Genomic DNA, 20009 nt, shown 5'->3' with positions numbered 1-20009 from the left:
AGCAATAAAAATTCAACTAACAAATATCAAAGAATCAAAACACAATTCATTTCAACTAGCAACAGTAAAAGAGAAGAAGAAAAAAAAGAAACCATCACCATCTCTTTCAACTCCGAAAAACAACAACAAAAATAGAACAGAAGTAGAAGAATCAACAACAATAGAATTAGAAGCAGAAAAATAAAATTAGAATCAGAACTACTCTAGATTCACATGATGCCTCCTACCTGGTTGTAGTGCATCAAACTCGTCGGAAACTTGGCTATTGGGAAGCTGTGAGAATTGACTGAGACCTAGATTGAGGACAATCTTATTCGAACACCATGCGGAATTCGGAACTTGATGAATGGATTCACTATGGGATGATGTAGCAAGTTGTGTCACATGTGCACCACTGAAATTCAACATGTTATTCAACCCGAGACTTGGTGACATGTTACTAGAACCCGATGTTTTGAGAGAGAGAGAGAGAGAGAGAGAGAGAGAGAGAGAGAGAGAGAGAGAGAGAGAGAGAGAGAGAGAGAGAGAGAGAGAGAGGTTTGAGTTTGCTGTGTCGGCATAACTTTCTCTCGAAGGAGGAGGGTGTCTGAGATTGGGGATGCTTGTCCCACCCACTGAACCTTGAAAGAAAAGGTCACATGATGTCCCTGAATAGCGCTGCCAGCTTAGTGTTTTGAAAAATGGTTGAGATGCTATAGGATTTGGAAGTGTGTTTCTAAGACCAAGCTTCGGGTATAAAGCGAATTCCATTAGAAAGCTTCCACTTTTGCCACTTCCATTAGAAGAATGGACCAGCGATGAGCGACGAGAAGCAACGGCGAGCGGCTAGCGATGAGGAGCAGAACGACGATGCGCGCGGATGTCCTCCTCGTCGATCTGCTGGCGTCGTTGTCGTCGCCACCTTCCCTTCCGCCGTCTTCTTCTTCCCTCCCCCTCCCCTTCCCCTCGGCGAGTCCCTCCCCCCCCCCCCCCACGTAATTCCCTTTCTCCCTCTCGTCCGTTTTTTTCACTCTTGTTTTTTTATTTTATAATTTTTTTAGTTAGGGTAATTTGGTAATAAAATTTAATATTAAGTAAAAAATACGATTTTATATGTAAAAAAAAAGTTGGGAACAAAAAAATTTTCAACCTATACCTTAGGAACTAAAATCTTCAAGAAATTATACAGTGTGTTCAACACAATATTATCCAGATGTTTTGATAATGCAATAAGGCAGAAATTATTTTTCATATGGAGGGTGTATTAGTGTTTTGGCTGAATATTGAGGAGGGAGGTGCTTTGCTGGTTTGTAGATGTCACGGTCAACATGCAGGGGGCGTGGTACCGCTGTCCGTCAAAGGCGTGCTAGTTCCTCAGCAACACGTCGTGGGCGTGGTGACGCGACGCGCATGCAGCTCCCTGACAACACACGGTGCCTGCGAATCAGCTAGGCTTTACAGAGTTCCGCGCCTTCTCAATGTGCTGCAGTAACACAGGGTGGACATGTTGGAGGCCGTCTGCATGCAGGCAACAGTTCTTCCACCCCGATAAGCAGCGAACGTTACTCTTGGGCTCTATAAAAAAAGACCCTCACCCTATCACATGCATTAGAGTATTTGAGAGAGAAGAAGGGTTGTTGCTGTTAGTGTGTGCTAGAGAGAAGAACGGTTGCTGTTAGTGTATGAAGGGTTGCGAGAAAAGAAAGAAAGAAGGATAGTGTTTGGTTTAGTGGTGCTAAAAAAAATAGAGAAAAAATATTAGTTTGCATTTATTTAAAAAAAATGGTACGTAATTATACGACATCCGAAAAATATATTATAAATTATTTGGATCATCCAATTTATGTAAGTTGATAAATTATATTTTTTATTTATTTAAATTTTTTTTAAATATTGTTAGTATCATATAAAAATATAGTAGGATTATTATTTTTGTATTTTATGAATATTTTAGAATAAAATTTTTATTTGTAAAGTATAATTATATTTTATTTTATATAAACGTAGATATATAATTTTTTTGTTATAATTAAATTAATTTTCTGTTATAAAAATACTATAATGAAATATATATTGTATAATTTTTGTTATGAATATACTAATAAATAAATAAATATTTTGACTTTTTAAAAATAAATATGCGTGTCGAACATGTATTTTCAAAATTTTCATAAATAAATATTATAATAAATATGTAAATATTTATAAAATATATCGTTATTAAATATTGAAAAAATAAATATTTTGATTTCGGAAAAAAAATCAATCATTTATATTTATTTATTTAAAAAAAGAAGTGGAAGTATAACTATATATTTATAATATTTAGAGAAATAAATGTTAATATATAAATTTTTTATTATTTTTCTTAGAATGAAATTATTTTTCTGTGAGTTTAATAAATAATTTGAATATTAATAAATGAATAAATATTTTTTAAAAAATAAATATGGTAATATTTGTTAGATATTTTAATAAATAAATATTATAATAAAAATGTGAATATTTATAATAATATTTATATTGATGTCGATTTATTATTTGTAAGAATTATTATTTCTTTAAACTAATAAATATATTTTTGTGGAACCAGCCTAACAAGAATTTGATGGTCCGTAAATTGGATCCGCCACTGACGTTGAACTCGATGGTCGAAAACCACTTACGCTCGACGGGTTTCTACCATGTTTCTAGGATTGGGGTGATAAGAGGATTTTACCCCTTATTAGCTGCTCTGGTGGAAAGGTGGAGGCCAGAAACTCACACCTTTGTATTGCCGATGGGTGAGATTATTGTAATACTGGAAGAAGTCGCTCATATATTTAGCCTACCCATTGATGGAGAGCATGTGAGCGAATGAACAGATAGTAGTAGCGACTTCCTACAGAGCCAGAGCATCGCGATATTTGGTCGTGAACTAGAAGTCAGTAGTTCTTCGAAGTCCTATATAAAGCTGGGTTGGGTTCGATGTATCAGAGACGCAGAACCGTTAGACACTAAAGAGTCCATTAAGAGATATGTCAGATGGCAGATTTTCTGTTTGTTGGGTTCGACTCTATTCACAGATAAGTCAACCGCATATGCCCACGCAAAGTATCTACCATTGCTTCACAATTTCGAGCGGATCCATACTTATAGTTGGGGGTCAGCATGTCTCGCATATCTTTACAGAGCACTATGTCGTGCATCAAGGTATGATACAAAGGAGATGGATGGCCCTCTTAATCTGTTGTTTGTTTGGGCATGGGAGCGAATGCCCTGTATTGTGTCCGTACCGAGATAGACCCTTCCACTGGCTGAGATACCAGTTGTCATGAGGTAACAAAAACCTATTTTAGTCCTGCGTTATATTCACGATGCATGTTTGATTTACGGTGACTTTTTAAAATTTTTTCAATGAATCATGTTTCAGGTGGAGTCATTCGGAACGGACCACAACGTGGTTATCGAAGACCGCAGCAAAATTTAGGCAAGATATAGACTACATGGAAGAGGTAAATATTTAGGGTTCGTGTGATTCCTATTTCCAAACATTAATATTAGGGTTCTAATATACCAATAATATGTGGCAGTTTGAGTGGCGGCCATACGATGGATTGATCATACCCGACGAGTTACATGGATATCTTGAGGTGTGTGACATCGTTGCTCTGTTGTTGTCGTTCGAGTGTGTCGAACGGCACCCTGTGGACTGAGTGATACGTCAGTTTGGGCATGCACAACCTCCTCCAGGAGTAGCAAGAGACATTCTACTGGACCAGCATTGCATCACTCTTCACGGAGTGCAACTTCATGACTGAACAGTTTTACATGGAGTATGGATAGCAAAATGAGGCAACAAGCGAAACACTCGGCTGCGGGATCTGCACCCCCTTCTGACCTGTGACTTTATACCGACGGTGGAGTACTGGGATTAGTACGTAGGCTCGTACGGACATATATCGAGATTGTCGAAGCACGTTCCTCAGCATCCATATCAGCCACCAGCACCACAACCACCTGCACCTCAGGATGCACCTTAGGGTCCACCTCAGCATGCAGTATTTGAGCCATTTCCTTATCATATACCACAACCACTGGACCACAGTCATGGTAGCCATCAAGGTAGGATTAGCGACCAATGTGGGTCCCTTATAAGCAGGTCATGTCTCGGGATCGCCTAATGGTGTGGACTCAAATCCTTACGAACCTCTATAATCTTGTACACATCATGCACATACAACTGCCAATCGAGAGGCTGGTTAGCACAACAAGCAATAACATGGCGACATGGTAGTCGTTCCACCTGAAAGTGCCCATAGTCACAGGTCCGTCGCGCAAGATCAATAACTAAGACCCTTTCCGCTAGTCATTTTGCTCACCTCAAACACATCATTTTGTCTATCAAACCGGTGCACAACTATATTCCCAGCCTGTTGCATATTTACTTCTATCCGTTGTTGTGCAAATACGGAGTAAGTAAATCCAACACGCTTGTGTTCGTGAGCTTCAGCACTCTTTCGCGTAAAAATTTCATTTAACCGATAATACGTTGCTCGGACGAGTGCCAACACAGGTAGATTTTGGGCACCCTTTAACACTGAGTTAATGCACTCGACAAGGTTCGTCATCATACGGCCCCATCAATGTCCCTCATCGAATGCCAATACCCAATATTGGAGTCCAATGGCATCGCACCACCTGGCATATGCCTCTCCTCGCTCTTCTAAACTCTTATAGTTGATGTTGTACTCCTCCACCGTTCTTGAATACCCTATGTTGACAATAAGTTTTTACAAGTGATGGACTTTGAATGCCCTTACGAAGTTGCTGCCGATGTGCCTTGTACAAAAATATCCACCATGCTCTTGGAGGTTGCCATTCACCTCTAGAACGATTTACTGCTGCTCAGATTGACTCATGTCGGCCTGAGATCATACCCACACTGTCTCTTCTAAAAACATGCGTTCGCAGATTCCTGAGAAAGAAGTGCCACACATCAGCTGGCTCTCCTTCCACCAAGGCAAAAGCGATCGGCACAATGTTCTGGTTCCCATCTTGTGCAACAGCAACCAAAAGTATACCTTTGTATTTTTCATATAGGTATGTCCCGTCAACCTGAACTAGAGGCTTGCAATGCCTAAACACCCTAATGCATTGATTGAAACTCCAAAATACGCGATGAAGTATTTTTACACCGTGCGCCTCCTCATTCCCGTTGTACAGTGGTCGTGTTTCTATTTGGACAATTGAACCAGGCATCTTCTGAACCATGATCGAGATCCACCATGGCAAAGCATGGTAAGAATCCTCCCAACCACCGAAAACTTTGGCTATGGACTTCTGCTTTGCCAACCAAGCCTTTCGGTAACTGATGGTATAGTTGAACCTTGATTGGACTTTCGCTATTAAAGATTTTACCTTGATGGACGGGTCAGTCTCGACCAATGGCCTTATAGCCTCAACAACTGTATCCGAGTCCAACTTGGAATGATCCTGTGAAATTGTTCCCATTGTGCACGTGTGCCTACCATTGTATCTGTATATCTCCCAACAACCTTTTTTCCGTATCAAGTTGGCACGGATAAGCCAGTCGTACCCACGCCCATACGTCTTGTATTTTGCATAGAATGTCTATGGCTCAAACTCATACACATTGTAGTCAACTTCTCTAGAGATAATGTAACTTCTAATTGCTGCGACGACCGACTTTCTAGAACTGTATTTCATTCCAATCTTGAACTCTCCGTTCTCAGGATCAACAATGCCTACAGAAAGCAGAAATCATCATTCATTAATCAGTCCATAATATAAATTAACAAAAACGTATTATTCAGTCATCAAGTACCTATGTTTGCATATTCCAAAAATTCTGGTGCATACATCGCGTCAAGATCCAAGTTACGCATAAAAGGTGGAACGTTCATCGGTTGACTACCCGAGGGATGAAGCACTACATTCTTCGCTACTGCCTCTACTCCCACATCACCATCCCCGTCTTCGTCTCCGGCTTCATAAGTGGCTTCGAAGTCATCTTCACTGTCACTATTCATTCCTTCGTACACTGCAGCTCTATCATCCTCTATATCTAAATCATTTTGAATCTCATCTGCCTCTACATTTTCAAACTCGACATACAGCTCAATCTGTGGCTGTCGCATTGAGTCTGCCGATGAATTTGGAACATATTCTGCATACTCGCATCATCAATAATCGGCATGATATCAAACTGTGTTAAACCACCAAAAACTACAACCGAATTTTGGTACAGAATTCTACTCACTCTCCTTAACACACCATTCTTCATGCTTTGACAGAGACCGTTCTGAAACTCCATTAACGTCATGGTGCATTGAACCACAAATGAAAACGGATTCTGACACACAAACCTTACTCCTTCATGAGTATTCCATATTATCTCACCGTTGCGATACACTACCAAGTTCGCAGTACCCTCCATTACACTACCAACACACTCAAAGAACACTACCAACACACTCAAAAAACACTCAAAGCACACTCTTCTTCGCAATGAAAATGGTACCGAATTTTTTCTTATATAGAGAGGAGTATTCAGCACACCTCCACGTGTTGCTTCATCAGTCAATCAGAGCTCGTCATGTGTCAGCACGCAAGACGAACCAGGCTTCACCACGTGTTAGCACGCCCCCTACATACTGACTTAGCACGCCCCCCACATGCTACATGTAACACACCCTCTACGTATTTGACTTTGTATACACCTATTTTCAACTAAAACACCACCCCTTACTCCATAATCAAATCTTGAGCCGCAAGACCAAATTGTCCCTCTCTATTTGTTCTCTAACACTTCAGTAATAAATGATACACATAAAATTTTTCTGTTAAAAATTTACGAAAAAACTAACAAAAGAACTTGTCTAACAGATTAATTAATTAGGAATTGCAGTAACATTTTATTTTTGTAATGAGATGAATTGTCGTATATTTAAATGGTCAAAAAATGAAAAAAAATATTCTTTTTAATTTTTTTAAATAAAAACAATAAACTATTTTTACATGGACTTTTTCTCCTTCTTCTCTTGGTATAATTAGTTAGTTATCCATATATATAGATTAAATTTAGAATTTTTTAAAATAAATACAAAATTATATATTTATCATTTTATACTAAAATATAACTATTTATTATTGTAACTATTATTTTTTATCTTAGCTGTTAAAAAAAAATCGAACATCTATATTGTTTACTTTAATTTTGGAGTTACTATCAACAAAATTGGGTAAAAACTAAAAAGTTTAAATGCAATTTAACAAGCAAAATTAGAATGTTTACTTTTTATGATTGCATTGTTAGTTAATGCAATTTAATACCGTTTTATTTTTTAAAACAATTATTTTTTATACTTATAAAAATTAAATTTTTATAATTATATATGCTCATATTTCGTTTATAATTATGAGTATATTTTGTTTACACTATAAATAAAATATGTAGAGTATATCAACTTTTACGTATTTAAAAATTTTCATATATTTCGTTTACAGAATAAATAATTTGTAAACAAAATATGTTTATAATTAATTTATTTATATTGTAAACGAGATATATAATAAAATAAAAATTCGTAAATACGCTCTAAATTATATATATTTTGATAAATAAAATATTTAAATTATTTATTTATAAAAAAAATTCAAATCAAGAGTGTAAAAAAAGAATATATCATTTTTCTTTTTCTTTCAGATGAAAACGAATATTCTCTAGCAAGCAAAAGTGAAAGTCCCCAACAGCATGGTCCAACTGTCCAAGGAAGACTTGAGAATTGAGATTCTCAAGCAAAGAACTCAGAGCTTCCACACACCTCAACAAAACTCACTTTATTATTTGTTACCGCTTTTTTAAAAAAGAAATAGGAAAAAAATGTCACTCCTCCTTCGGAACCCACTTCCGCCATCACTGTTCCATTTCATTCCCTCCATTAACAACCCTTCTTCATTCCAATCACAAGCTATGGCTTCCTTCTCTTCTTCTTCTTCTTCTTCTTCTTCACCTTCTACGACTTCCACTGAACAACAAAAACAACAACAAAATCAAAACCTCGACCAAAACAAACTCTCTCACGTGCTAAAATACCACAACCAAACCAAGCACCACTTCAACCGCTACGCCAGGGGTCCACATGGGCTTGATTGGGCCAACCAGCCCAACCCATTTCGCAGGTACCTCTCTTCCCCTCTCCTCCCTCTCCTCCATTTCCCCACTGATGATAACAATGCTGATGATGATGCAAATGCACCCCTTTACAATTCACTCTTCCATTCTCTCCCTTCTCCACAACCCATTTCCAAAACCACCATCTCAAAGTTCCTCTATGATTCTCTTGCTCTCTCGGCATGGAAAACCACGGGCTTTTCAACTTGGTCCTTAAGGGTTAATCCGAGTAGTGGGAATCTTCACCCAACTGAGGCTTATGTTATTGCACCTAACTCCATTGAATCACTTTTTGACACACCATGTGTTTGTCATTATGCCCCAAAGGAACATGCTTTGGAGGTAAGGGCCAAAATCCCACCTGGGTTTTTCAAAAAGTTCTTTCCTTTGAACTCTTTCCTTGTTGGGTTGTCTTCGATTTTCTGGCGTGAGGCTTGGAAGTACGGGGAGCGTGCTTTCAGGTACTGTAATCATGATGTTGGACATGCTGTTGGTGCTGTTGCTATGGCTGCTGCTGGTCTTGGTTGGGATGTGAAGATTCTTGATGGTTTAGGGTGTGAGGAATTGAAGTACCTTATGGGGCTCCATGTCTTTCCCGAGTTTGAGGTTCCATCACGTGCTGTTATGGGGAAGTTCCCTGAGATTGAGTTTGAGCACCCTGATTGTGTTATGCTTGTTTATCCAAGTGGGACTCAAGGTTTTGATTTGGATTACAAGGAGTTGAGTAATGCTATATTGGAGTCTTTTCCGGAATTGGAATGGAGAGGGAAGCCGAATTCCCTTAGCAAGGAGCATGTGTGCTGGGATATTATATATAGAACTTCTGAGATTGTGAAGAAGCCTTTGACTTCAGGGGATAGGTTCTTGGTGGATCCATTTCAGAGTAGTGGCAGTTATAGTGAGGGTTCTTACAAGGGATATAGTGTGAGGCAAGTGGTTAGGAAGCGAAGGAGCGCTGTTGATATGGATGGAGTTACAGGAATTCAGAGGGATACATTTTATCAGATGATGTCACATTGCCTTCCTTCAGGTTGCCAACCTGGAGGAAAGCAAAGGAGGCAGCTCGCGCTGCCATATCGGGCACTTCCATGGGATGCTGAGGTGCATGCTGCTTTGTTTGTTCATAGAGTAGTGGATTTGCCTCAGGGCTTGTATTTCCTGGTGAGGAATGAGGATCATTTGGGTGAGTTGAAGAAAGCTATGCGTCCCGATTTTGTCTGGGCCAAACCAGAGGGCTGTCCCAATGAGCTTCCTTTGTATGAACTCCTGAGATTTGATTGTCAGCGGCTTGCCAAGCAGCTCTCGTGCCATCAGGTTCATATTATGATTAATAATATTTCACTTGTCTTTCAGATTGTTACATTGAATGATAGAGTTTCATAAATGCTGAAAACTTAATCAAATATCAACCCATTTAAGTTATGATACATAGTGACATAGAAAGAAAATGGTTCCCTGTTCTTTAGGACAATAATTTTGGGTTTTATGCCTATAGCTTTTGCTAGTTAGGCGTTCTGAATTTAGCATTTGCTTTCAAATAAAAATCCTTGTGCAAATTGTATTCTCTTAGAAATATATTTAACAGCAAATTAATCTGAGAAAAGGTCTCGAAGTTGAAGTTGAGGGTTTCAAAACTTAGTTATTCTCTTTATTTATTTATTCAAGCCTCCTAGGAGCTACTAGTTTTGAGGTACAGTAATTATGTAGAGTTAGTATCTCTGTTTTGATGGCCTTATATATAGTGTTCTTTGTACGAAGCGTTTTTTGTTCCCCTTGCAAAAAGAGTCAAAAAATGCTTAAATAGAACTGATAATCTAGCATATTTTGATCTCCATTTTTTTAATGCGACATATGTTTGCAGGAGATTGCAAGTGATGGTTGCTTCAGCCTTGGTATGTTGGCTCGGTTAGAGCCTACATTGCGTGAGAAGAATGTATGGATGTATCCTCGTTTATTTTGGGAGACTGGAGTCCTTGGACAGGTATTGTACCTTGAAGCACATGCTGTTGGAATCTCAGCAACTGGAATTGGTTGTTTCTTTGATGACCCTGGTATGCTTCTTCCTTCTCGCCATTACTTTGAGAATCTCAGTCTGTTGGTTACTTGTGGATCAACGTTGCATCTGCTACTTATAAGTTAATACAAAGATTGAGTAACTAGGAAGTAGTGAATTGAATTCTACACAACTACTGATAACTAATCATCACTTCTGCAGTTGCACTTTCACATCAAGTTACCATTGCTAATTTTGCATCATACTTCAATTCATTCAATGTTTCATTATTAAGCTGTCACTGATGAGCATCATAGTTTAGTTATTATTATGCTCCTTTTCTATATCATTTCCTAATTGAACATCTGGGTGAACTTGTTAGATTGTGGTGGAAAATGTGATTCTTTCCAGATAGAAACTTCATTGGATACTTTCAATTCTGTTCATGTGCATAAGATAGTAGCTCTAGCAATATGAACTCATCTCGATGTATGCATACGTTCTTAATGATAATTCAGACAGCTTTTTTCCATTAAGTTATAACATTGAAATCCTGGAAAAGGTTTTTCTTGGACAACACTATGCTTGATGTGATGATAACTGGAATAGACTTTCATTAGTTTTCTTTTTGTGTCTTCTGCAGTGCATCAGTTGCTTGGGTTTGAAGGGTCAACTTACCAAAGCCTCTATCATTTTACTGTTGGAGGTCCCGTCTTAGATAAGCGCATAATGAGTCTACCAGCATATCCAGGCCCCAATGTTGATGCTTGAGTCTCGTAATGACTTTCCAAATTACAATTCCATGAAGAGCTGCATAACAAATGAATATCAGGACTGAATTCTCACGATTGGAAAATTCACTTGACTATGCCAGCTTCGAACTTCCACCATTGATTGAATAATCTTGTGGATCCATGTTAGAGCCAACCTTATCAATTAATGGTAGAAATTCATTCATGACATGGTCAAGTTGGCTTTCCATTTGAGGCTCTGTCCCCAATGAATATATCTTGTTCTTGCATGACACAACTTAGATTGTTACAACACCTTTGTATATGTTAAGTCCTCATTGTCAATAATCTTTGGACATACACATTAACATACACAAGTTTTGTATAGTGATTTGAATTAGTTATATTTGGTGTTGCCAAAATGTAATGACAAATAAGGGTAAAAATCATAGCACTTACCCCTGAGCCTTATTTTGAGTTATAATTTCTAGCACTCAGATAAGGCTGCTTACATGTTAGTGTTGTTCTAATATAATACTACCTAGTGTTTGATTAGTTAGTTACTTTGTCTTGCTCCTGTTTACTTACAGCTTACAAGTGATTGTTGTAATAGCATCATTGGCAAAGCATGGATGAGTTAAGAGAATTAGATTTTTTTTTTAATTGAATAAAGTAAAATTACTTTTAGAGGTATAAGTTAGTTAATGTTAATATGAGGGTAATAATGACATTACAGCTCAAAAGTATTTTTGCTAAACTAAAAAGTAATTTCATATATACTTTCACCAAAACTCGAGGTTCATCAAAAAGTGATATTTACATCCACAAGACCACAATCTTCAAGATCCAAATGTACACCAGAAATGCAAAGACTCTCTAAACATTATATATAACCTTCACAAAACATGTTGCAGGAGTCTACCATATATAAACAAAATCTGTGAATCAACATATGTCATCATCTGCATTACTTGATGGAGCCTGCAGCAGATGACAAACAATCTTGGAGTTCTTGCAAGAAGATGATTCACAATCACATCACTGCATGAGCCAATCTTGTGCCAGACTTAAAATATGAAATCACCAGGCCAAGAACTGAATCGAGTTTCCTTGGTTTCAATAACTAACATGTTGCGAAAGGATTTGTGGTTCATCATCTGTGCTCACGACTCACAAGCCAATAAAAAGTTTGGTTTGTTTGTTCTGCTGTCAGAATGACCTTCAAGAACTTGAATACCAGCAACCCTGACAGCAAAGATTCAACACCAAGATGAACCAACTTAAGAATAAGGGAATGAAGGACTGTAGCATTGATCAAACAGAACTCAGTATCCATCTATGGTAAAAATTGAAGTTGCCGATTGCTTCAATGTCCTTTAATTATCTAAGTCAAAACTATTGCTCTGCTGATCATAAATACTGATGACTGACATAACAGCTTGAATGGACTACCTTCTTAATTTGAGCAATGGCTTTCAGCAATGCTAACCTTAGAAATTACAGTCTAAATTATGTCCAAAGAAGTGACACTTTCACATGTCTCAAACATATCTGTGATGGAGAACCGAACAGACTGCGTGTCATTATCACTGCGAAAATCCAACTCACATGGAAGGACTTCTGCTTAATTTAAATAAGTGTGAGAGGCAGCCGCAGTTCGTCAAACCAGATTTGTCAGATTCCTGGTAATAACATCCGAATACCAGTGACAAAGACCAAAACAATCAATATTTAAATGAATCCAAGAAGAGTCCCAATGTTAGGCCAGCTTTCCAATAATTGAATATTGATATTAGGCTCCTACCTTTGCTAACAAATGGAAGAGAAGTTCCATACATGAGAGCGCCGATGCCTTCCACAACAACCACGGCTAAGCCAGCAGATAGAATATCCCAGTCACCTGTTTGTCCGATAACAGTGGCAAATGCAGTAGCGCAATAAAAACCAACCAGGAAGGAAAGAAGCTTCAGCGGAAGATTTTTCTTTACTTCCTGAATCTTCGAACCTAACGTGGTCTGAAACTCTTGAATCACTCGGATTATGCGTGTTCTTCCATTGGTACCGTTAGAAGTGGAAGGACTAAAACCACTGTCGTTTAAGCTGCTTCTTATAGACCATGTCATCCTCCTGAAGAGCAACACAAAGACTTAATGCATGATTCTCAGTGTATGATTATCTTACTATATTCAAATCACATTCATGGATGTACTAATAGATGCAGATCTTAAGAGATATAATCCATTACCTGAAAATTACCAAACTCTTTTCTGATATAAAGTAATCACACCAACAGAGATATTACCCATTTTTAGCAATTTTTACACAAAACTAAATCCACCATGATTAAAGTTATGAAACACATTCCATCTTTCTGATGAAGATAGATGTTAACTTTCAACTTATGATTGTAGTGCAACAGTAGGCACTAATGAACAGTTAGAACATTAGATACTCTAATTGAATAGATAATTATTTTATTAAAGAAATAGAAAATATGTAATCACATGGAAACAATGAAAACAACTAAGAAAGACAGGCTTATAATATAATCATGTACAAAAGATAACCACACATCTCAAAGTGCAAGGCTGCATTGATATGTTACAGAACCTCCAAATCTTCAAAGTTGTCACATATATTCCCAGATTATCCATATGATCAACTAGCATAAGCATAATCGAAATGCCACCACTGACTTACCTGAACTTGTCAATCAAACAAGGTTGAGTGAAACCGAAACAGCAAGTAGAGAATTGCTTCTGGCCGAAATTGATTTTACAAAAGAGTGCAGCAATGGCAGATTGAGAAACACCTGAACTTATACAATGAAGAGATACAGATTTGGCACTTGCCATATAATTGTGTGATGCCATTCTGGTTGAAAGCAAAAAGCAAATTGCATAATCCTCACACCTAAAGATAACAGAATTATAAGAAACATTAGTGGGAACAGTGCAAACAAGAAAACAAACCAAATGCTCTAAATTAACAATTTTTCAATTGATGACAGGGACTTTAAGCATTAAGAGCTAGGAATAGCTATAACATAAACAAATACTATTCACAGAATCTTATTATTCTTCAATCAATTAACTCAATTTTCAAGTGCTTTTATACCTGCGCAAAATTTCCAATCCTATATCCTTATTCCGTGAAAAGACAAATTAAAATACCCAGACGGAAAAGTTTACAACTTTGATGCTTTCTGCGCTGTACTAATGAAAAGATGAAAAGAGCAAAATGGGTGTTTCTGTAATATGAATTAAAAGCTGAAACAAGGAGTAAAGTTAGAACCTTTCAGTGTGTGAGACCCAAAAAGGGGGCTTGAATATGAAATTTCATGATGAAGAACTTTATTGGGTTGTCCTTGCTTCTCTGTTCTTAGTTCCCTATGGAGTATAGTGCTTGCTGCTAAAGGGTAATGAAGAAAGAAAAATGGGTTTTGTTCATTGAAGAAGAAATCCATTTTTGTTATGCTTTCATTGCTATTTGTCCATGACCATGGCCATTTTTTTCTTTTTGGGGTTTTATTTATTTTTTCTTAGACACTACTAAAGAAAAATGTTCTTAATTAAAAAAAAGCTACATTTCAATTGCAATTGCAAATAAAACTATACAAGTTAATGGAAATATAAAATTCTTTTAAATTTATAGTATAAAAAATTAGTAGTAAATTATTCTAAATATACTGAAAGTAAAACACTACATTGTACACAAAAATACAAGAGATTATGGATCAAAATACCATATGCTTATTTGCGGTTTGTCAAAAGGAACAAAGCAGAACCCAGAATTATTTTAGGAATATATTTAATTTGTAGATGAAATATTTAGTTTAAAATGACACAACTGTAACTAAATTTATTTTATTTCGTTCTACTCAAATTTTTATATACGAAAATCTCCAAATAAAATTTCTACTGATTTTGGAAAAATTTATATCACCAGGTTGAAGCTTTTAACCTAACAGATCAAGAATTAATTTGCAGCAGATGAAAGTTTTATTTAAGAATCGCAGTTAGAAATGAGTTGTTGCATATACATAACAAAATTCGAACTCTAGAATCGCCGTTAGCAATGAGTTATTGCATATACATAACAAATTTCGAACTCTAGACACTTGATTAAGCGAACGAATAAACTAACTACTCAATTCAAGTTGATTAAGCACTTACTTTCCTACCAAGTTTATAATTTTCTCTTTGTCAACGTCTTTGTACTTAAATCTTCGAACACTTGAAGATTGCACTTACACTTTGAAATTCTGTAAAATGGTGTTTATTTTGTTCAATGCTATAGAATTTAGTTATATTTTCAGAATGTTAAATTTGCAGTATAGATTTAAACAATGAAAAAATGACATCTTTATGATAATTCTATTCAGATATATATCATTAAACATGATAATCACAGCATTACTACATTGCATGTTGTATCCCCTTGTTTACATGTGACATTACCTGCCTACTGACATTTACACAATGTGAATCAACAAATTCTCTCCTCTTGTCATTTCTGGGTATGGAGAATATACTGTTCCTTTCAAGCATTCCATTAAATTTGTTTGCTACAAGTTTCATTGTTCAGCTATACAATTTAGCTCTTGGCCCTCTTTCACTCGGATGAACATGGGGGGCATCTTCAAAGATTCAGCAAAAATGCTTTTGTTACAACATATAAATCCTCAAAAAATAGACAAGTATTTAAAATTCTGAGCATTACACATGATAATTTGCACCACTTCAGTCACAACAAAAATCAGTTGCAAAATAATATGCTTGCTAAATACAACTATCATATCAGAACCTACATAGAAACTATACTAAAAAGTTCGTACCAATCAAGCTAGCCATTTTCACCATAAAACCCCTCAAAAAATAACTAATTTCCTTCGGTTTGTCAACTCCTCAATCCAATTACAGATGATCCTTTTTCTCTTTAGCATTGTTGAAATGAGTATACAGATTTCAGGCACTTGATGAAAAACTGAGCAGTAAAACTGCCACCTCTCCAGACTTGAAGCAAGAACATCATTGCATTGCTGAAGAGTTTTCTTCGTGATCGTAACCACATTTAGCAAGTTGAGGCAATTCGGAGCTATATCAAATGCTTCATTCTATAAAATTGCTAATTTTTTAAGCCTTTGACCGTCTAAATTCAAACCATATCTCATAGTGATTGAATAGCAAACTATCGTGCGTATGCTTCCCAAGATACTCAAGCCCCAAGCTTGTGAGCCTCTTTGTGCATTCCTCTCCACCCAATCGCGAACAGAACTTAATATTGTGTGATACGAAGATTCGTCCATCGTAAGGTCTCAACTTAGATGCTAATCTTTCCAATCCAATCCACACGAGCTTATCAGGCATATGAAGAAACACGGCACTAGCATAAATCAAATCATACACTGTGGCAGAATCGAACTTACTGAAATCCATGTCCTCCCCCTTAACTATCAAAGGTCGTTTGTGTAAGAGGCCTTGGGCAGGAAGCTCATATCTAAATGCAGCCATCAAAGAGAGCTCATCCCTTTCGAGACAATGAAAGTGTTCAGGATTTAAATATCGGATGAAATGTAAACCAACACGGAGCGTACCACAACCTATCTCCAAGACCTGTGAGTCAGGTCGGAGTTGACTAGCTTGAGCAAGAAACTCAAAAACGTCTCTTCCACCTGCCCAAGGCTCGCCATAGTTGCTATGGTGTTCTTCAACAAGGAGTTCCCCAGGGCACGGAAGGGCAGTGTGATTATCTGATCCATCCCCCTCATAGTGTGATATACCCTTAAATCTGCAATTAGATGAAAATTTAGTGATCATAATCCAGAAGAGCATTGATGCATTCATGCTCAAATAAAAACTAGGCATTGCAACCACTTCTTGATAAGTATATTTCATATACGGCTCCAAAAACATTGGAATCTTGCAAAGAGAACATTGAGATGGAGACAGGACAAGGAAGATTACTCAAGTTGAGAAGAAAACATAATGCAAGAACATAACATTCTGCAGTTCCTATACCAATAATATAAAATAAAAATAAAAGGAAAAATGCAATCTGTAGTTCCTTCATTTTGAAGAAATTGTGCTTCAAACCAATAAAAGAAAGGGGAGTGAATTTTCTACATCCACTCATTTTCATTTCTCACATCTTGCATACTTTAGATGACACAACCAGGTATTCAGTGCCACATACCCTACAATTCAGACCATTAAATATATCGTGTCTCCCTTAGTGTTCTCTCTCTCTACCAAATTGAAACTCTCAATGCAAACAAGAAATGGCACAAATCTCATAATTGTCATTCTGAAACTCTATGTAATGAATGAGATAAAAATCTGGCAATCCCGAAACAACAATATACTCATACAGAAACACACAAGTGAATAAAACTGACTGAGATTAAGGGACTTACTGTCTAAGATCCTCAAGTTGCTGAGCCCTCGTCCGAGGATTAATACCCTTGCGAAGCACATTGTCATGCATATGAAGCCCGTTTGCTATGATTTGATTTTTCACCCACTCAACGTCAGCCTTCCTTGTTGACAGAGTAAAGCCACCACTGCCAGAATCAGACACACCAGTGCCACCAACACTCACGGCGTTGGCGATGGGGTTTACAGGCGGGCCTGAAGTTGAAGGACAGGAGCAAGAGGACAGAGAGGAAAACAAGAAGAACAAAAATACAGCAGCCACCAAAGCAGAAAGAACCAACACAGGCACTGTTATCACTACACCTTTTGACATTGCCCTCGAAGCCGAGAGCGCCATCTACCAATACTACAATAGCTCTTATTGGCACCCTGCAAATCTAACAGGAAAATGAAAACTCAGCAAACAAACTATCGCTGAAAAACTCATACCTGAGTTCATAAACTCATTGTTATCTTCAATTAAACAATGAAGTTAAAATACAAATTGAACCACAATGCTATAACATCCTAAGCCAGTGGCATCAAAGTTATCATTATTAGTACTTTTCAATTAACCCTACCATATTCATGTATCAAGAGCTAAAATGTTAAATCGTAAACCAATTGAAAAAATCCACTATTCCCATCCAAGGTGGACAGAATCATGAAGCATTCAATAATTTAAGCAAAAAGGAACCAACTTGGGGATTATCGCAATAATTGGAAACCCAACCCTCACCCCCCACAATCAATGCATTAAAAACCACGACTTCAATATGAATCCAAAGTACCCGAGACAATGAGCATGAATCACTAAAAATAGGAAAAAGTTAAGAACTTCAACGAAAAGCAAGCATTTTGCGAATGAATCAAAGACATATAAGGAGATAGAAATGGAGCAGAATTGAGAGTTACCGTGTTGGAGAGTAGATCGATCTAGTGAGCGATGCTGTGGATAGGAGCTGTTCTACACTATGATTGGTGGAACAAAAACGAGAGAAAGAAAGAATTAAGAATATGGTTCAAGAAGAAGAAGAAGAAGGTAATAAAAATGTTTGGGTGGAAATGGGATGATGATGATGAAGGAACCTAAAAACACGAGTCACTCCGACACAGATTGGATTTACTCAGGCACATGGAGCGATGCAGTTTTTTTTTTTTTTTTTTTTCAATTTTAAATATTTTCTGGGGCACCTGTGTCGGTGATAGGTTTATATGTTTTCTTTAGAATATACTCTTATTTTATAAATTTAATTTTCACGGAATGTCGTCTAAAAGAATTCTTTTATACAGATAATTAATCATAATATTATCAAAAAATAATTATTTTTTAAATTTATTATTTAAAAGTTATCTAAACAAATTAATCTAATTAAATATTATATAAAATTATTTATATTAGTATATCAAAAATAAATTCTTAAATTAATTGTTCAAAAGAAAATCACTTTAATATAAAATTATTAAATTTAGAAGATGAAAGAATTTATTTTTTAAATATATTTGTAAAAAATGGTGTCGAAATCTAATTTTAAAAAAAAATTGTGAATAAATATCTTTATATTTGAAGTTAGAGACCAATGCTATTTCTTTATGCTAGTTTAGACATATTTTATTTATCGGATAACAAAGGAAAAACATATTTTATTTCTTATATAATATAAATAAAGATTTTTTTAATAAATATAGATATATAAACAAGTACAGATATATTTTTTCTATATCATAAAAAATTCAATAAATATGTAATATATAATTTTTAATTTTAAGTATATAGTAAATATATTAGTTTTGAGCATAAATTAAAATGACAAAAAGGAGTTAAACTTTAAAGAGATTCCTAAAATTTACGGATTGTATTAATTTAGTTTTTGATTATTTTAGAGTAAAGTATCGTTTTTGTCTTTAACGTTTGGGGTAAGTTTTAAAGTTGTTTCTAACGTTTTAATCGTCCTATTTAAATTCTTAGCGTTTCAAAATTGACTCAATGTTGTCCTGCTGTTTGGGATCCGTTAACAGAATTGACGGCCGGACAAAATTGAGACGATTTTGACACGTTAGGGACTTAAATAGAACGAAAAAGTTGAAGACAAAAACGATACATAAAAATAAATTTTAATTTTATCTTTCAATAATATCAATTTTTTACTATATATAATATTCAATTATTTTTTAATCACATCTAACTAAATTATACTTAATCACACTACTTTTATTCTAAATAAATATTTTTATATTTTTATATTAACTTATAACTTTAAGTGTAAAATTATAAAAAAAAATAAATTTATTTAGAATGAAAGTAATGTGATTAAGTGTAATTTACTTAAATGTGATTAAAAAATAATTGAATACTATGTACAGTAAAAAATTAATATTATTGAAGGATAAAACTAAAATTTATTTCTATGTATCGTTTTTGTCCCCAACGTTTTTGTCCTATTTAAGTCCCTAACGTTTTAAAATCGTCTCAATTTTGTCCTGCCGTCAATTTTGTTAACGGATCCCTAGCGGCAGGACAACATTGAGTCAATTTTGAAATGTTAGGGACTTAAATAAGACGATTGAAACGTTAGGAACAACTTTGGAACTTACCCCAAACGTTGGGGACAAAAACGACATTTTACTCCCTTATTTTATTTGTGTCTTTAAGTTTGTAAAAAATGCATCTAGTTAGTTTCTCATTTTATTTTCGGCCAATCTATCGTTCTTCTTCT

The 20009-nt window shown here is 35.9% G+C and overlaps 4 protein-coding genes across 6 annotated transcripts; 2 read left to right on the top strand and 2 right to left on the bottom strand.

Moving 5' to 3' along the window:
* Window positions 1-797: 797 nt before the first annotated feature.
* Window positions 798-3674, top strand: LOC140176865 (serine/threonine-protein phosphatase 7 long form homolog). The gene is made up of 5 exons (XM_072208421.1): window positions 798-974; window positions 2573-2762; window positions 2844-3171; window positions 3392-3473; window positions 3552-3674. Exons 1-5 carry the CDS (start codon window positions 798-800, stop codon window positions 3672-3674), a joined length of 900 nt encoding a protein of 299 aa, XP_072064522.1.
* A 4021-nt stretch (window positions 3675-7695) lies between these two features.
* Window positions 7696-11442, top strand: LOC112728238 (uncharacterized). Its single transcript, XM_025778297.3, has 3 exons — window positions 7696-9469; window positions 10017-10206; window positions 10792-11442. Exons 1-3 carry the CDS (start codon window positions 7865-7867, stop codon window positions 10917-10919), a joined length of 1923 nt encoding a protein of 640 aa, XP_025634082.1. The 5' UTR covers window positions 7696-7864; the 3' UTR covers window positions 10920-11442.
* A 183-nt stretch (window positions 11443-11625) lies between these two features.
* On the bottom strand, window positions 11626-14477 carry LOC112728237 (uncharacterized protein ycf20). 2 transcript variants are annotated; one of them, XM_025778296.3, is made up of 4 exons: window positions 14174-14477; window positions 13580-13792; window positions 12684-13006; window positions 11626-12561 (listed from the first exon to the last, which is right to left on the bottom strand). In XM_025778296.3, exons 2-4 carry the CDS (start codon window positions 13750-13752, stop codon window positions 12554-12556), a joined length of 504 nt encoding a protein of 167 aa, XP_025634081.1. In that variant the 5' UTR covers window positions 13753-13792; window positions 14174-14477; the 3' UTR covers window positions 11626-12553. The 2 variants fall into 2 exon arrangements, with proteins under 2 accessions (XP_025634081.1, XP_025634079.1); XM_025778294.3 differs by having other exon boundaries at window positions 11626-13006.
* Window positions 14478-15243: 766 nt separating this feature from the next.
* Window positions 15244-18553, bottom strand: LOC112728236 (uncharacterized). Of its 2 annotated transcripts, none has more exons than XM_025778292.3 (3): window positions 18208-18553; window positions 17295-17690; window positions 15244-16669 (listed from the first exon to the last, which is right to left on the bottom strand). In XM_025778292.3, exons 2-3 carry the CDS (start codon window positions 17648-17650, stop codon window positions 16015-16017), a joined length of 1011 nt encoding a protein of 336 aa, XP_025634077.1. In that variant the 5' UTR covers window positions 17651-17690; window positions 18208-18553; the 3' UTR covers window positions 15244-16014. The 2 variants fall into 2 exon arrangements, with proteins under 2 accessions (XP_025634077.1, XP_025634078.1); XM_025778293.3 differs by having other exon boundaries at window positions 17295-17682; window positions 18208-18551.
* Window positions 18554-20009: the final 1456 nt, after the last annotated feature.

Source organism: Arachis hypogaea, chromosome 12 (genome assembly GCF_003086295.3).
Source record: "Arachis hypogaea cultivar Tifrunner chromosome 12, arahy.Tifrunner.gnm2.J5K5, whole genome shotgun sequence".
Lineage (NCBI taxonomy): Eukaryota > Viridiplantae > Streptophyta > Magnoliopsida > Fabales > Fabaceae > Arachis > Arachis hypogaea.
The sequence above is the reverse complement of the archived record's forward strand: the minus strand, read 5'-3'. Positions and strand labels throughout refer to the sequence as shown.

What these genes read in the sequence shown, in the direction of transcription:
- LOC140176865 (XM_072208421.1), top strand. Translation starts at nt 798, where the DNA reads ATGAGCGACGAGAAGCAACGGCGAGCGGCTAGCGATGAGGAGCAGAAC. An exon ending in CCCTCCCCCCCCCCCCCCAC is followed by an intron (nt 975 to 2,572) that starts GTAATTCCCTTT and finishes TTGTGGAACCAG; the next exon opens with CCTAACAAGAATTTGATGGT. An exon ending in GCACTATGTCGTGCATCAAG is followed by an intron (nt 3,172 to 3,391) that starts GTATGATACAAA and finishes ATCATGTTTCAG; the next exon opens with GTGGAGTCATTCGGAACGGA.
- LOC112728236 (XM_025778292.3), bottom strand. Translation starts at nt 17,650, where the DNA reads ATGGCGCTCTCGGCTTCGAGGGCAATGTCAAAAGGTGTAGTGATAACA. An exon ending in CAACTTGAGGATCTTAGACA is followed by an intron (nt 16,670 to 17,294) that starts GTAAGTCCCTTA and finishes ATCTAATTGCAG; the next exon opens with ATTTAAGGGTATATCACACT.
- LOC112728238 (XM_025778297.3), top strand. Translation starts at nt 7,865, where the DNA reads ATGTCACTCCTCCTTCGGAACCCACTTCCGCCATCACTGTTCCATTTC. An exon ending in AGCAGCTCTCGTGCCATCAG is followed by an intron (nt 9,470 to 10,016) that starts GTTCATATTATG and finishes ATATGTTTGCAG; the next exon opens with GAGATTGCAAGTGATGGTTG. An exon ending in TTGTTTCTTTGATGACCCTG is followed by an intron (nt 10,207 to 10,791) that starts GTATGCTTCTTC and finishes TGTCTTCTGCAG; the next exon opens with TGCATCAGTTGCTTGGGTTT.
- LOC112728237 (XM_025778294.3), bottom strand. Translation starts at nt 13,752, where the DNA reads ATGGCATCACACAATTATATGGCAAGTGCCAAATCTGTATCTCTTCAT. An exon ending in TGTTTGATTGACAAGTTCAG is followed by an intron (nt 13,007 to 13,579) that starts GTAAGTCAGTGG and finishes GTTGCTCTTCAG; the next exon opens with GAGGATGACATGGTCTATAA.